Genomic DNA, 14,833 nt, shown 5'->3' on the forward strand with positions numbered 1-14,833 from the left:
AACCCCTCCCCAGTCTGAGGGCTCTTTGTCTGAAATACACAAGACACATGTTTTATACTCTCAGTGACTGGTTCTATAGATATGGGTATAGAGTATTAAACTGTCTGGTATGTTGATTAAAACTGTAGATTGTGTTTAAAACATCCTCTAATTATCATTGTTGTTTCTTCACTTACATGGTCTTACAAAAGGTTTATAATCAACTTGACTTATTATAACTAGAATTTTCTCGTTAGTTGTGATGTGGTGGCTCTTAAAAGAGCCTTTGTGTTTGTTGAAGTCAGGGTTGGGTGTCTACTTCTTGGTGGCCTTCTCGGTCTTCTTGGGCAGGAGAACAGCCTGGATGTTGGGCAGCACTCCTCCCTGAGCGATGGTGACTCCTCCGAGCAGCTTGTTGAGCTCCTCGTCGTTGCGGACAGCCAGCTGCAGGTGACGGGGGATGATACGGGTCTTCTTGTTGTCACGGGCAGCGTTACCGGCCAACTCCAGGATCTCAGCGGTCAGGTACTCGAGCACAGCCGCCAGGTAGACGGGGGCTCCGGCACCAACACGCTGGGCATAGTTTCCTTTACGCAGCAGCCTGTGGACACGACCGACTGGGAACTGGAGCCCGGCACGGGAGGAGCGGGTCTTTGCCTTTGCTCTGGCTTTTCCGCCGGTTTTGCCTCTTCCTGACATGGTGTAGGTTAATCTCTAGAGTCGATACTGAGAGAAATAAGTTGTGTGCCGAGATGTCCCCGTTATATGTCCGCGTAGCGCGCTCGTTTTCCTGCCCCACCAACCAGAAAAGAGGCTTCGAGTTTAGCAGAGGAGGGCGGCCCCACTCGCAGCCTCGCTCCGCGATTTGAAAAACGTTTCTCCAATGAGCAGCGGAGATTGAGGCGGGGGCTCGATCCCCCCCCTGCGGGACTGAGCTCCAGAAGCGGCTTTGTCACCAATCAGAGGCTAGAGGTCTGGAGCAGCGTCACTGTTTCACATCCGCTCACTCTTTTTAAAGGCAGCTCGTCTCCAGTCTCTGACACATTTACCTCTCACTCAGAGACTAGAAACCATGGCAAGAACTAAGCAGACCGCTCGTAAGTCCACAGGAGGCAAAGCCCCCAGGAAGCAGCTGGCCACCAAGGCTGCCCGTAAGAGCGCCCCGGCCACCGGCGGCGTCAAGAAGCCCCATCGTTACAGGCCCGGTACCGTGGCTCTCAGAGAGATCCGTCGTTACCAGAAATCCACCGAGCTGCTCATCCGCAAGCTGCCCTTCCAGCGTCTGGTCCGTGAGATCGCTCAGGACTTCAAGACCGACCTGCGCTTCCAGAGCTCCGCTGTCATGGCTCTGCAGGAGGCCAGCGAGGCTTACCTGGTCGGTCTCTTCGAGGACACCAATCTCTGCGCCATCCACGCCAAGAGGGTCACCATCATGCCCAAAGACATCCAGCTGGCCAGAAGGATCCGCGGAGAGAGAGCTTAATCTGTTTACTCTCCAAAACAACCACAACGGCTCTTTTAAGAGCCACCATATTTCACTAAGACATCTTCCTCTACTCTTCACTTCCTACTGATGACTTTATTGTTACATTCTAGTCCCATGTTTTACTCTAGTTGCTGCTTACAGTGCTGCAACCACAACAACATTATAATGTAGATATCTCTAACCATACAGAGCACAGACCTTTTACAAAGTTATTAACATAATAAACACTACATTTTATTTATTCTCCACTTAACTATAATTGAATTTCAGGAGTTACTAAAATTAATCACCAGTTTGCCAGGTGTATGTATATATATATATATATATATATTAGATATACTAAACTTGTATTATCTAATAAAGAGACATTGTCAATATTTACTCTCCCTCATGTTTCTTGAGAGGTGCAGATTTCTAGAATCATCGTTCAGCTAAAAGAGCTTCAGTAAATCACCAGCACACACTATGAACTCAGGAATCACTTCATTATAGACTTTAATTTGTTCAATAAATAATTGAATCCCATAAAACATTGAAGTTGACACCATTACTTCTACAGGCCTTCAAGTTTGGATCACAAACAGGTTCACTGACGACCTCTTGGAATAAATGTCACAGTGATTCATGAAGACGGTTAAGATGCTACAGGATGCTCCTCATACAGATCCTTATCATTTTTAAATACTGATGATTAAAGACTAACTTTAGTTATAGCCTGTAGATTAAAGGATGCTGTACCTGATATTATAAACAGTGATGAATGCAGGTTAAGATCCACCACATTAGTTTAATTATCTTTAAAGACGCACTATGGGAACAAATAATGACCTCTAAAGACACAGTTCTCTGAACCACCACAGACACATCAAAGAGTCTCATAAGAAAACTATATTCATCAAATGTATGTGTGTATATATAACACTTTTTATACATTAATGATGCAGCAAAAAAAAACATGACCCCCCTCCACACACACACACACACACACACACACACACACACACACACACACACACACACACACACACACACACACACACACACACACACACACACACACACACACACACACACACACACACACACACACACACACACACACACACACACACACACACACACACACACACACACACACACACACACACACACACACACACACACACACACACACAATCCACAATAATTTGTAAAAAAAAAATCTAGTTAAAAAAGTGATTGATGACTGAGGAAACACGCTGTCCAAGGTGCTGAAATGATCTCTGCTGCAGCATGTTGTGTCATTTGATTAGAAACAGAATAAAAAGAGTAATAATCTTCCTTCAACTCAATGTGAATGATTTCAAGATGTTGAATGTTTTCTTCACCTCCTGGTCAATGTGGAGCTCAGTCAGTCTAACAGGAGTCACGCTGCAGCTGCTGGTCAGAGGGGGGCGCTAATGCTTCATAAAAATGAACAACGACATATTCATTGTGTCCCTGTTAGATAAAGAATGAATATTAATTTAAAGTCTAGGGACAACTTAAGTGGAGGTGAATGTGATTGTTCAAATGCATGTCGGAGGTATTCTGAGCGGATTGTTCTGATGACAGTCAGACATCCTGAACATTAAAGTGTGAAAATGAAACAAAATGAACAATAACAGATACATTTTCTCTCATTGAATGAGCTCATTGCTTATGTCCATGTTTAATAAATCAGAAAAGAAGGATGAAGTGGTGCAGGATGATTAAAAGTAAACTACGGTGAGTCTGACTGAACAAACCTATTTTATAATTGTGAGAGTATTTTACAGTGTTTGCTATGACATTTTTTTCAATACTTCTAACAATTTTCCTAAACTCTTTACACAGTTAGCACAACATTACAACAACCAAGGCCAGAACAATGGATTTTGTTGTTCATATTGTAGATTGAAACACAAATATATCCCCTGTATTTATTCCTGTTGCGCCTGAGAAACAGCTGATTTAAGTTATGCTAATAGATCAATCACAACTGATTCCCACATAGGAAACACACTCAGGTGTATAGAGTAAAAAAATGGGGGTAACTGATGAAATAAGAGCTTCTATCATAGACCATGTCATAAAGCACGGGCTATCATACAGAATGGCTGGTGAACGAGGACAGCCAAATCTCAGCCGGGACACAGTGGTATCCATTGTCTGGATTTTTAGAGAAACAGGTAGGATATTTTATAATGGCTTCTCCTACTGCAAAGTGTAAATAATTGAACCATGTTTTACAGTTACTGTAATCGTCCGGTTTCTAATATGTAACTGTATTTTGTCTCTCTAAGGATTCAACGTCTACCTCCCTCAGGGGGCAGAGGAAAGCCCCTAAATGAGGAACAGGAACTTGCCATTATCAACATGGTGATGTCTGTCTCTGGCTTCTTTTTTTCATAAACCGTACATTATATAAAGCTACTATGATATGGGTCATTCCTTCTTTGTTTTGAATTCCTGCAGAAAAATAAACAAAATGCATGTGTTTACTAAACCCAACAAAACAGAAATGTAGAGAGGCTTCAAGAGAAAACACAATCTATGATCAATATGTTGTAATGTACTGTCTATAAGGGCAGACCTGACACATGTGAAGTCATGCAGTTTCTGTTATTCCATCTGATGTTAGTGTTTTTATGACATTGTGATGTGATTGACTAAATGTTCCTGTTGGAAGACAACATGTGTTAGTGTTTTGGTGGACACGGTGTGTTGTATTTGTGTATTATTGTATTTTGAAAATGAGTGTTAGAGTTTAGTTTGCAATGGGTTTGGAGCATGAAATTAACTGTTTTGCCAATTGTGTGTTTTAGGTGTGTTGGTGTGTTAAGAGTTTATGAAACTTGTTAAAAGACAAAATGGTCATAGCAATTGTAAAAAACTGCAATTCTGACAAAAAATTAAATGAATGAGAGAAAAATTAATGGAAATTATTGTTGATTTGTATTACATTTACACACCAGTGAGGTAGACATCATTATCTATTATAACACTTAAAATAAAAGTATCAACCCTTAACTTGTGGAGAGAATAGCTATGAAAAAACTGAGACTGTGATGATCACAACTTACATTTCAAAACTCTCCAGAACATTTAGAAATATTTCAGTGTTGCTCTTTTTACAATATTTTCAACTTTAACTAATGGATACTTTGCTTTATTGTTTTTAATATATAAATATGTAGAAACATATCAATTTAGATGAGTCAATAATAAACTAAATATACATAAACAGTTATAATCATATGAAATGTGTTTGACTCAAGGTGAATTGTCCTGCAGTGAATAAGTGATGATGGTCCAGTTATCACGATGAATCCAAACTACAGAAACTGTCTACATGTCATCAACAGCTTCAAACTGAAGGAGACAAAACAAAACACTTCTTATTATGAACACTCAGTAACCAGGCTGTTCTGGAGAATCTGGACGATTTTACTGACAATCATATGAATGGTTCAATTGATTTTATTTCCTAAAGATTTAATTTTATTCTAAATAAATAGAAAAAATGTCAACAGACAATTAACCTGTTTATAGTATAAATGATCAATGGTCAATTTTAAATCCATGAATCCAAATTAAATAAATCTCAGGTAGGCTTCACAGTATTCATCATCACTGAATGTAAAATTATTTTACACTTTTAAATCTAATTAACAATAAGAAAGCTATAAATACTGTAAACCTGATTCCATATGTATTTGAAGAGGGTAAATGTTAATGCTGTCTAATTTGTATTTTGTTTATTAAACAGCTCGTGCTGCAGCTCCTCGGAGTGATCAACGGTGGTCGCTACTTTCTAAACCCTAAAGGACCTCAGACCTCAGCGCCGGTCACATGACTGAAAGCTAAGAATTGCTCAGTGTGTCACTCAGCCAATCCTGTGAGAGCAACAGCACATCCACATTTGCTTTAACGCCAAATATAAGCAGCTTTCTGACACTCAGTTCGATATCAGTTTTTGAGACCCCCACTCAACAAACATGCCTGAAACCGTGAAAGCGCCCAAGAAGGGCTCAAAGAAAGCCGTCTCTAAGGCCACCAAGACCGGCAAGAAGAGGAGAAAGTCCAGGAAGGAGAGCTATGCCATCTACGTCTACAAAGTCCTGAAGCAGGTCCACCCCGACACCGGTATCTCCTCCAAGGCTATGGGCATCATGAACTCGTTCGTGAGCGACATCTTTGAGCGCATCGCCGGGGAGTCCTCCCGTCTGGCTCACTACAACAAGCGCTCCACCATCACCTCCAGGGAGATCCAGACCGCTGTCCGCCTGCTGCTGCCCGGTGAGCTGGCTAAACACGCCGTGTCTGAGGGCACCAAGGCTGTGACCAAGTACACCAGCTCCAAGTAAACCCGCTGACCACCAGCAACACAACGGTCCTTTTAAGGACCACACAACATTTCATCTAAGAGCTGAAATCCTGATTGTTCTATTACACCTAACAATAGATCTTCTCTGCATGTGTGAGCCATTAATTTAGTATTGAGAAGTGGGACAACTCACCTCACGACATTATTATTATTATTATTATTATTTATATTTATTTATGTTGGAGAGGTTGAAATGTGAAATTGTCATTTTAATCGACAAAACATAGAAAGTCCCAGCATTGGTTATGTCTAACTTTTTATCTACATTAAAATAAGGATTGAATGAAACTTTGTATCATGAAATCAGGCTTAATCAATAATTTGGTGAAGTCAAACATGTCCGTTAAAAGTTGTAGTCTCATTAAATCAATAAGTCACAAGTTGTATTCACCTAATGACTTGATGCAGAGCTGTTATGAATTGTCATTGACTGAAATAAACCCAGACAACTTCAGGTTGTTCAAGTGTTTGTAAATTAAAGATTACAATCAAATGCAGACCCTAATCAGCTGGATGAAAGAACATTATTCTTTAATGATCAGCAGCGTTTATAATATTCTGCTATCTACATATAGTGTCATTAATTGTTGCTATACAATAAGTAATTCAAATCAATTTCTCACAAAGTCAGCTAAATGAAAAGACATTCAGGGTCCATACAAGTCATCTGTTATATTTCTCCTCTATGGGGATGAGACATGATGCAGAGAGCATCTCCCTTTATCTAGCTTTACATGAATAGTCATTAACAGCTAGTAAATGTTTTATTGAAAATTGAAACAGCAAGACATGGATGTGGACGTTACTAGTCTCTGAATTAACTATTGGTTACCTCAGGTAAGATTTGCAGCAGACAAGTACATACACTAACTTGAAGTTTTGTTTTTTCTTTATATGGTTGAAGAGATAGTAGATTTGAATCACTATATTATTAACATTTTCTAGTATGTATATATAGAACGACTCTTCAGATCAGTTGAGTGGCTCTTAAAAGAGCCTTTGGGTTTCAGTGTGAGTGGGTCAGAATGAGGTTTAACCTCCGAAGCCGTACAGAGTGCGTCCCTGTCTCTTCAGGGCGTAAACCACATCCATGGCGGTGACGGTCTTCCTCTTGGCATGCTCGGTGTAGGTGACAGCATCACGGATGACATTCTCCAGGAAGACCTTCAACACACCACGGGTCTCCTCGTAGATGAGACCAGAGATACGTTTGACTCCACCACGACGAGCCAGACGGCGGATAGCGGGCTTGGTGATTCCCTGGATGTTATCACGGAGGACTTTACGGTGACGCTTAGCGCCTCCTTTACCGAGTCCTTTACCTCCCTTTCCTCTTCCAGACATGTTGGCAGATCAGTTGTTGAGAGCTGAATGATACTGAGTTAGGATTCACTTTCTTTTAAATCTAGTCTCTGAGAACCTCATTGAAGTCAGAGGGCTGCTTTCTTCTTCTTCGGTCTGTATTTTAAACACAAAATCTCATGAATCATTAGCGCCCCCATCTGATCTGCAGCAGGAATCAGGGACAGCGTGACTCCTGTTAGACTGACTGAGCTCCACATTGAGCAGGAGGTGAAGAAAACATCCAACATCTTGGATTGAAATCATTCACACCGAGATGAAAGAAGATTCTCACTGATTGCACAGCTCTGGACAGCTCCCTATGTCAATACTGTTCATTTACAACTCTGTTTTTGCACATTCACATTTATCTCCAGCAGTATGTTGTATTTAATATTTTCATAGCATTAAGTTAAATCCTGGTTGTATATATGGTACCATGGTATATAACTCATTCATTTATGAGTTTAATCTCTTAAATTTAGTACTTTATTCTTGTTAATTTACTACTTTAATGTCAAAATAATAAAAAATAACATGGCCCTAATCCTCCATCGTACAATGTTGAAACAAAGACAAATAAATTATTTTACAACTGAACCAAATGAGGTAAACATTATGTTCCAAAGCACAAAATCAACACAAATATAAAAAATATGTAGAGAGAGCAGGAAGAAGACATCAAACTGAACATAAATAAATCAAAACTTACCCTTTATGTGAGTCTCTGCTGCAACAGACACAAAACACAGAAGTGAATCAGAATCATTTTTTATTGCCAAGTGCTCTTACACACATAAGGAATTTGTCTTTGTGTATTGGTGCAAAAAACAGTGAACAAAGGAAGCTTTGACATTATTTTATTTTTTGTCTCATGATGCTTGATTAATGTTTAAGGATTTTAACCATAATTCATTTAATGAGCCATTCCCAGTTTCACCAGCCTGGTGTACTTAGACTTGAATGATGTAATCTTTGAGGATCAGGATCATCCAGGAAGCTCAGACAAACTGTTACACAGAGTTTGATAGATAACCAGGGAAGTTTCTAACTTTAGTGAGGATGCTCGTTTTGGTTACGAGGTTTGTTTGAATGTAAGAATGTGAGTGTAATGATCTACACAGAAACATATCTGCCAATGTGAACTAACCATCTATGTAGAAGTTATTTTGTTGTTACAATCAGATAAATTTGTAAATTAGGTACCGTTTTATCCTTCTGTTGTTTAAGTTCTATCTGTTTGAGTTTCACCACACCATGCACTACTGCTTTGTTTTTTTTATTACTGTGTGTTGTGTTAGTGCTCCGTACCATGTGATATGATCATGAGCCGTATAAATAACTGAAATGAAAGATTGAATAACATTAAAAAGCATTTAAGACTCAATACACCACATTGTTCCACTAAAACACTGACACACATGAAATGATCTAAATCAGCTCAAATGTGATATTTGTTTGTATAACACTGTGTGATAATAACTACAGGGCTTGGACTTCTTAGATAGGATAGGATAATACTTTGTTGATCCCCAGAGGGGAAATTCAGGCGCTGCAGCAGCACAAGACAAGTAGAAGAAGTTCAAACAAAATAAAAATGTTAACAGAATAGATTAGATGAATAGAAATAGAAATAGGGGGTATATATGAAGGTGAAGTTAACTATGCAGGGAATTAAGACATTATGTGCAGTGAATGGCAAGATAAAGTGACAAGTGATGATTAAAGTGACTTGGTATGATCGATAGCATCAAGTCATGTAAAGACCAGTGAAGAGGGGCAGTTTTGTATCTCTGTCAGGCAGAGTGCAGTTATAGAGTACAATGATAATGATGGTGTGATAATAATTTCATTCAATTTCAAACCTTTATTTATTCTCGAAAAGACACTGAGGTTTCACTCATTTCCAATGCTGTCGACATTACATGCACAGTAAAACAAGCAAAAACACATCAAACACTCAGGATCAGTGACAAAAACCACTGAGATCAATTAAAACAGTTACAATTTGAAACAAAGTTGTTCGAAATCAAATTCCTGAACTCTGGAAGAGAGGGAAGAACTCCGATCCTTAGAGTTTGCTGGAGGGCGTTCCATGAATTTGGGGCATCAAAAGAGAATACAGATTTACAAGATTCAGTACACATTTGCACGTAAAGTCATAAATAAACAAATTCATTGACCACGTATATATTGGTTTCAAATTGTGATACAAAAGGGGTGTGTGAGAAAAAAGAGATATACATATAAATATACATACATACTTACATACTCATACACATGTGCACATACTGATACCTAAACATATCCATAATAACCTCGTTAAACACCAACATCCAACTGTACAATTACTTTCTCAACCTTTTATTTAATCCAGACAGGCTAAGGCTCAGAGAATGTTTTCGGTCACTGTCACTGCCCGCTCCATAGATACTAATTACAAGAAGTCTTTAAGACAGCTGTCCATGTCAAAACAATTCAGCTTTCTTACCTTCCAATTCATAAGAATTATCTGTTTGACAGATAGAAAGGCTAATCCAATCAAGTGTTGGAATTATTTTGAGGTTACCCCATCTTTCTTATTTCCCAGTATACCCACTGTTGGACTTAATGTGAACGTTCATATTAAGTATTTTGCACAGAAAAGTGTGTAAAAATGTGTCTTCAGTCTGGATTTAAAAACAGAGACAGTGTCATCAGATCGTACATCAACAGGAAGACTGTTCCAAAGCTGAGGAGTCACTACAGAAAATGTTTGATAAACCTTTGACCTTAGTCTGGACTGTGGAACTACTAGGAGGCCTGACCCTGCAGATCTCAGAGGCCATTTGGTTGTTAAGGAGTGAGGAGTCAAGGAGCGAGGAGTTAAGGAGTGAGGAGCTGGTGCTGTTAGAATTAGCTGCTGCCTTCGATACAGTTGATCATCAGATTCTTTTATCTCGCCTCGAACTGTGTGTTGGCATTAAAAGTGATGTCCTAAATTGGTTTAAATCATACCTCACAGAGTGAACCTTTTCTGTTCATTTAGGCCTCTTACTCCTCAGCTGCGGCCCCACTAGCCTGTGGGGTCCCTCAAGGCTCCATTTTAGGCCCCATTCTAACACAGATGTTAATATAAGAACTGCTCAGTCCATTGACAACTTCAAATCTTTGCTTAAAACTCACCTCTCTGCTCTGGCTTTTAATACAATTTGAGCTTGACATTTTGAAATTGTATTTATGCTCTTATTTATTGTGTTTTTATTGTGCTTCATTCTATATGTTATTTTACTTGTTGTTTTTACATTGTGTTTTTTATGCTTGTACAGCACTTTGGTCAATCAAGGTTGTTTTAAATGTTTCTATAGAAATAAAGATTGATTGTTTGATTGATTGATTGATTGATTGATTGATTGAGGAGTTCATTTATGTAGTCTGGTGCATGGCCATGTAAAGCCTTGTAAGTTAGAAGTAAAAATTTTGAAATAGATCCTTAAAGGTAACCAATGCAAAGAGGCTACAAGTGGAGCGATGTGAGCGAAGCGTTTTGTCTTTGTCAGAAGTCGGGCTGCGCTGAGGCAGGTGAACAGGGCGTTGCAAAAGTCAAGGCGAGATGAAGTAATGGCATGAATGATTTGTATCACTCTGTATCACATCCAATCTGTTGACTCTTGTTGTCATCTGTCCTGTGTGCAATGGTTATAAATGTTCAGAGAAACATACTTATAATTCTTTATTTACATAAATATTTTTACGATAGTATTTACAGAAAAAGCGTCAATATATGTTCTATGTATTCACATACACTGTTAATATACTTGTCACAGTAAAGAGGTACAGCTCGATCAGCAGCTAATTTACTCACAACTCATATTTTATACTTATAAGATCAAAATCATTTCTACTCAAGTATATGAACTGTTTCCAAATTAAAGTGCTGAATTAAATGTGTCTAATCCCTGAGCATGTTCTTCATTCAAATATAAATTCACCTTTAATAGTTTTACAGGTTCTCACCTGGTTTAGCTTCAAGACCCCCCCTCTCTGACTTCTTCATGAAAAATCACAACTTTATAGTTTATGAATTTTTTCTACATAAAACTTACATGGAAAGTTTGTGCTGTTTGGAACTCAGACGGTATGAAAAAAAAAAAAACATGACAGAACAAAACAAGCATGTTTAAAAAGCACTTCACAGAATATTTCACACTTTTTTTTCATGCAAGCTGAAAAGGCCAGACGATCCACCTTTGGGTCCTAAAATAATAATTATAAACAAAATCTAAAATATCTGTGAAAAATAGTTTAATATTTCACAAAATAAAAGTTAAATGAGTTTCATATGAATGAACCTTAAAAAAGAATCATGACTCACAGTCTATCTGTAGAATCTTTACTGATCTTTTTACCTGAAATAAATCACAGAAGAGGAGAAATAACTCTGAGTCCACCATGATCAACGAGGAGATCAGCTGAGGAGAATTAGAGATTTATTTAATGTTAATTAATTTGATTAATGTGATGTTATTACTCAGTTGACAGTGATGATTGTTAAACCTATAGACAGAAAACTGTTCTCCACACAAACTCAAACTGATGTGATGTATTCAGTCTCTCTCAGCACAGGAATGATTCATTATGTTGTTAGATTGTTACATCGTATTATTATAAACTTTTAACTTTGTGTCCTCTTGATGAATTCTATCATTTGGTCTGACCTGGAGATCAAACCCACATCATCGTCTGTGAGTCTGTGTGACCTCCTGAGTCTCCGACAGCCTCCGTGTGTTTACCTCCACTGAAAACTCTCCGATTAAAACTAAACAAATCAAAGTATAAGGTTAATGTTTGTTTTATTTAAATAACTGATGTCTCTGCTTACTCTATCATCCTTTTAAAACTTTCACAGGTCTCATTAAGACACTTTAGGAGCCGAAATGTGACGGAAAATCCCGGCGTGTTGTCCAAACAGAGCGGGTATCATAGAGGTTTGAAGCCTGCTGTAATGAAATTAAAGAGACCTCGTCCACAAACATGAGCTGAATCTGAAGAGATGAAGGTTTTCTAACTGATGCGGGACGTTTTTTCCGTTTAAACAGATTCTCTGTGTGAGTTTAATCCCCATAAAGTTGAAGATAAAACACAAAGTGTCGCCACATTTCAGACAGGAAGAAGAGCGTCTGTGTGGGTTGACTCTTCACGGTTCTCATGTTCCCTATAAGTCCCGCCTCCTGTCACTCTTCTCCACACGTCCAGTGAGAGATCAACATGGCAGAAGAAGCTCCAGCAGCAGCACCAGCAGCAGCCCCGGTGGTGAAAGCCCCGGTGGTGAAAGCCCCCAAGAAGAAAGCGGCTCCTAAGCCGAAGCCGAAGTCTGATGGACCCTCCCTCCCGACGCTCATCGTCAGCGCTGTGTCTGAGTCCAAAGAGCGCAAAGGTGTTTCCTTATCGGCCCTGAAGAAGGCACTGGCCGCTAAAGGTGTGGATGTGGTTAAGGCTAACAAACGCATCAACGCCGCCGTGGTCAAGCTGGTAACAAAGGGCACTTTGGTTCAGACTAAAGGCAGTGGTGCCTCCGGATCTTTCAAGCTCGCAAAGAAAGAGCCCAAAGCCGCCAAACCAGCAGCGAAGAAGGTCGCAAAGAAAGCTCCAGCCAAGGCAAAGAAGCCCGCAGCAAAGAAAGCTACACCCAAGAAGAAGACTCCAGTCAAGAAAGTAGCAGCAGTCAAGAAGTCCCCGAAGAAGGTAGCAGCTAAGAAAGCTCCAGCAAAGAAGGCAACCAAAAAGCCTGCTGCAAAGAGTCCTAAGAAGGCTGCTGCCAAGAAAGTGGTCAAGAAGACTCCAGTGAAGAAAACTCCAACAAAGAAAACTGCAGCAAAGAAGACTGCAGCCAAGAAGTAAATCTGTCGACCAGCATTCAATGCATCAAAGGCTCTTTTTAGAGCCACCACAGCTTCTACTAAAGAGTCTGTCCTCAATGATCTAGAATCATGTAATCTATATAATCACCTCTTAATGTTGACATCAGCTTTTAGTGTTTACACTTCTCTCAGTCTTTTAGAGTCTGTCATTACTTTTCAGAGTATTATGTTCAAAATGCAGGATAGTAATACTTTAATAATGTAGATCTTTGTGTATAAACACTTTAATGAGTGTAATAAGTTGAATACATACAGTACAGTCAAGAAGAATCTCAGCTCAGTTTATTTGATCAAATGGACCTTCAACATTTTTCTTAATCTATAGAAACAGAATTCAGACAATAAATACAAATGGAGGGTGATCAACACTGAATCGTCCTCCAGGGGGAAACGTGTTGTCACAGCTTTGTGCAGTTGGTACACAGGTATACATATATGATGACATGGCACATGAAGTGAACATGAACAGGAAGAAAGACAGACGATGAAATAGGCCGGTCAGCGTGGAAGCTTATTTAGAGCTTCAACAGCTGAGGGAACAAAGCTCTTTGTAAAGAGGGTCCTCTTCCAGGTCAGAGTCCTGATGAGGACAAACTCTTACATTATGGTCCTGTAGAAACCCCCCTCCTCTTTCCCCACTCTCCATACTGAACAGCACAGTGTCTACTGTGGACTCTTTCAGGTTTCTGGGATCCACAATGTCCTGTCGCTGTGAAGGACCGGTAACCCTGCTATCAAGAACCCACCCTGAGTGTACAGAAGATTATTATAACCATTTTTATTTTTGAATAACTGAAATATTATCCTCTCACTGATCTATGCACACTGTATGTAAACACTGTAAAAACTCTACCTCATATACAGTATATTAACCATCTGTTACATAACTATATATTTATTATCTTGTTCACCTCAGCATTTTTTGCACTACTCACCTCTATTGTCTTATTTAGCCTTGTTTATATTAGTGATTTGCTTAAAATATGTTTAATGTGTAACAAATTCTGTGTGTGCGCTCTGTTGATAAATATGTTTAATTACAAATAGTGTCCTCAATCCTCATACGGTGCTTGATATTCTACACTTACTCAAACACAATTACACTTTTTACTGTAATAGCGTAACATGTGTGCTACTACAGTATGATTATATATCAGGAATTTTCTCTTTAGTTGTGATGTGGTGGCTCTTAAAAGAGCCTTTGTGTTTGTTGAGGTCAGTATTGGGTGTCTACTTCTTGGCAGCCTTCTCGGTCTTCTTGGGCAGGAGAACAGCCTGGATGTTGGGCAGCACTCCTCCCTGAGCGATGGTGACTCCTCCGAGCAGCTTGTTGAGCTCCTCGTCGTTGCGGACAGCCAGCTGCAGGTGACGGGGGATGATACGGGTCTTCTTGTTGTCACGGGCAGCGTTACCGGCCAACTCCAGGATCTCAGCGGTCAGGTACTCGAGCACAGCCGCCAGGTAGACGGGGGCTCCGGCACCAACACGCTGGGCATAGTTTCCTTTACGCAGCAGCCTGTGGACACGACCGACTGGGAACTGGAGTCCAGCACGGGAGGAGCGGGTCTTTGCCTTTGCTCTGGCTTTTCCGCCGGTTTTGCCTCTTCCTGACATGGTGTAGGTTAATCTCTAGAGTCGATACTGAGAGAAATGAATTCTATGCCGAGATGTCCCCCGTTATATGTCCGCGTAGCGCGCTCGTTTTCCTGCCCCACCAACCAGAAAAGAGGCTTCGAGTTT

The 14,833-nt window shown here is 39.8% G+C and overlaps 5 protein-coding genes across 5 annotated transcripts; 3 read left to right on the forward strand and 2 right to left on the reverse strand.

Moving 5' to 3' along the window:
- Window positions 1-227: 227 nt before the first annotated feature.
- On the reverse strand, window positions 228-14,793 carry LOC110005469 (histone H2AX-like). The gene is made up of 3 exons (XM_065958278.1): window positions 14,328-14,793; window positions 4,909-4,915; window positions 228-693 (listed from the first exon to the last, which is right to left on the reverse strand). Exons 1-3 carry the CDS (start codon window positions 14,705-14,707, stop codon window positions 295-297), a joined length of 786 nt encoding a protein of 261 aa, XP_065814350.1. The 5' UTR covers window positions 14,708-14,793; the 3' UTR covers window positions 228-294.
- Window positions 1,041-1,462, forward strand: LOC114921850 (histone H3). Its single transcript, XM_029282435.2, has one exon. It carries the CDS (start codon window positions 1,052-1,054, stop codon window positions 1,460-1,462), a length of 411 nt encoding a protein of 136 aa, XP_029138268.2. The 5' UTR covers window positions 1,041-1,051.
- Window positions 5,436-5,852, forward strand: LOC136179897 (histone H2B-like). Its single transcript, XM_065958277.1, has one exon. The coding sequence runs from the start codon at window positions 5,464-5,466 to the stop codon at window positions 5,830-5,832; it is 369 nt and encodes a 122-aa protein (XP_065814349.1). The 5' UTR covers window positions 5,436-5,463; the 3' UTR covers window positions 5,833-5,852.
- On the reverse strand, window positions 6,444-7,299 carry LOC110003498 (histone H4). Its single transcript, XM_020659003.3, has one exon. The coding sequence runs from the start codon at window positions 7,194-7,196 to the stop codon at window positions 6,885-6,887; it is 312 nt and encodes a 103-aa protein (XP_020514659.1). The 5' UTR covers window positions 7,197-7,299; the 3' UTR covers window positions 6,444-6,884.
- Window positions 12,417-14,261, forward strand: LOC110005468 (histone H1-like). Its single transcript, XM_020660825.3, has one exon. It carries the CDS (start codon window positions 12,441-12,443, stop codon window positions 13,071-13,073), a length of 633 nt encoding a protein of 210 aa, XP_020516481.2. The 5' UTR covers window positions 12,417-12,440; the 3' UTR covers window positions 13,074-14,261.
- Window positions 14,794-14,833: the final 40 nt, after the last annotated feature.

Source organism: Labrus bergylta, chromosome 8 (genome assembly GCF_963930695.1).
Source record: "Labrus bergylta chromosome 8, fLabBer1.1, whole genome shotgun sequence".
Classification (NCBI taxonomy): Eukaryota; Metazoa; Chordata; class Actinopteri; order Labriformes; family Labridae; genus Labrus; species Labrus bergylta.

What these genes read in the sequence shown, in the direction of transcription:
- LOC110005468 (XM_020660825.3), top strand. Translation starts at nt 12,441, where the DNA reads ATGGCAGAAGAAGCTCCAGCAGCAGCACCAGCAGCAGCCCCGGTGGTG.
- LOC110003498 (XM_020659003.3), bottom strand. Translation starts at nt 7,196, where the DNA reads ATGTCTGGAAGAGGAAAGGGAGGTAAAGGACTCGGTAAAGGAGGCGCT.
- LOC110005469 (XM_065958278.1), bottom strand. Translation starts at nt 14,707, where the DNA reads ATGTCAGGAAGAGGCAAAACCGGCGGAAAAGCCAGAGCAAAGGCAAAG.
- LOC136179897 (XM_065958277.1), top strand. Translation starts at nt 5,464, where the DNA reads ATGCCTGAAACCGTGAAAGCGCCCAAGAAGGGCTCAAAGAAAGCCGTC.
- LOC114921850 (XM_029282435.2), top strand. Translation starts at nt 1,052, where the DNA reads ATGGCAAGAACTAAGCAGACCGCTCGTAAGTCCACAGGAGGCAAAGCC.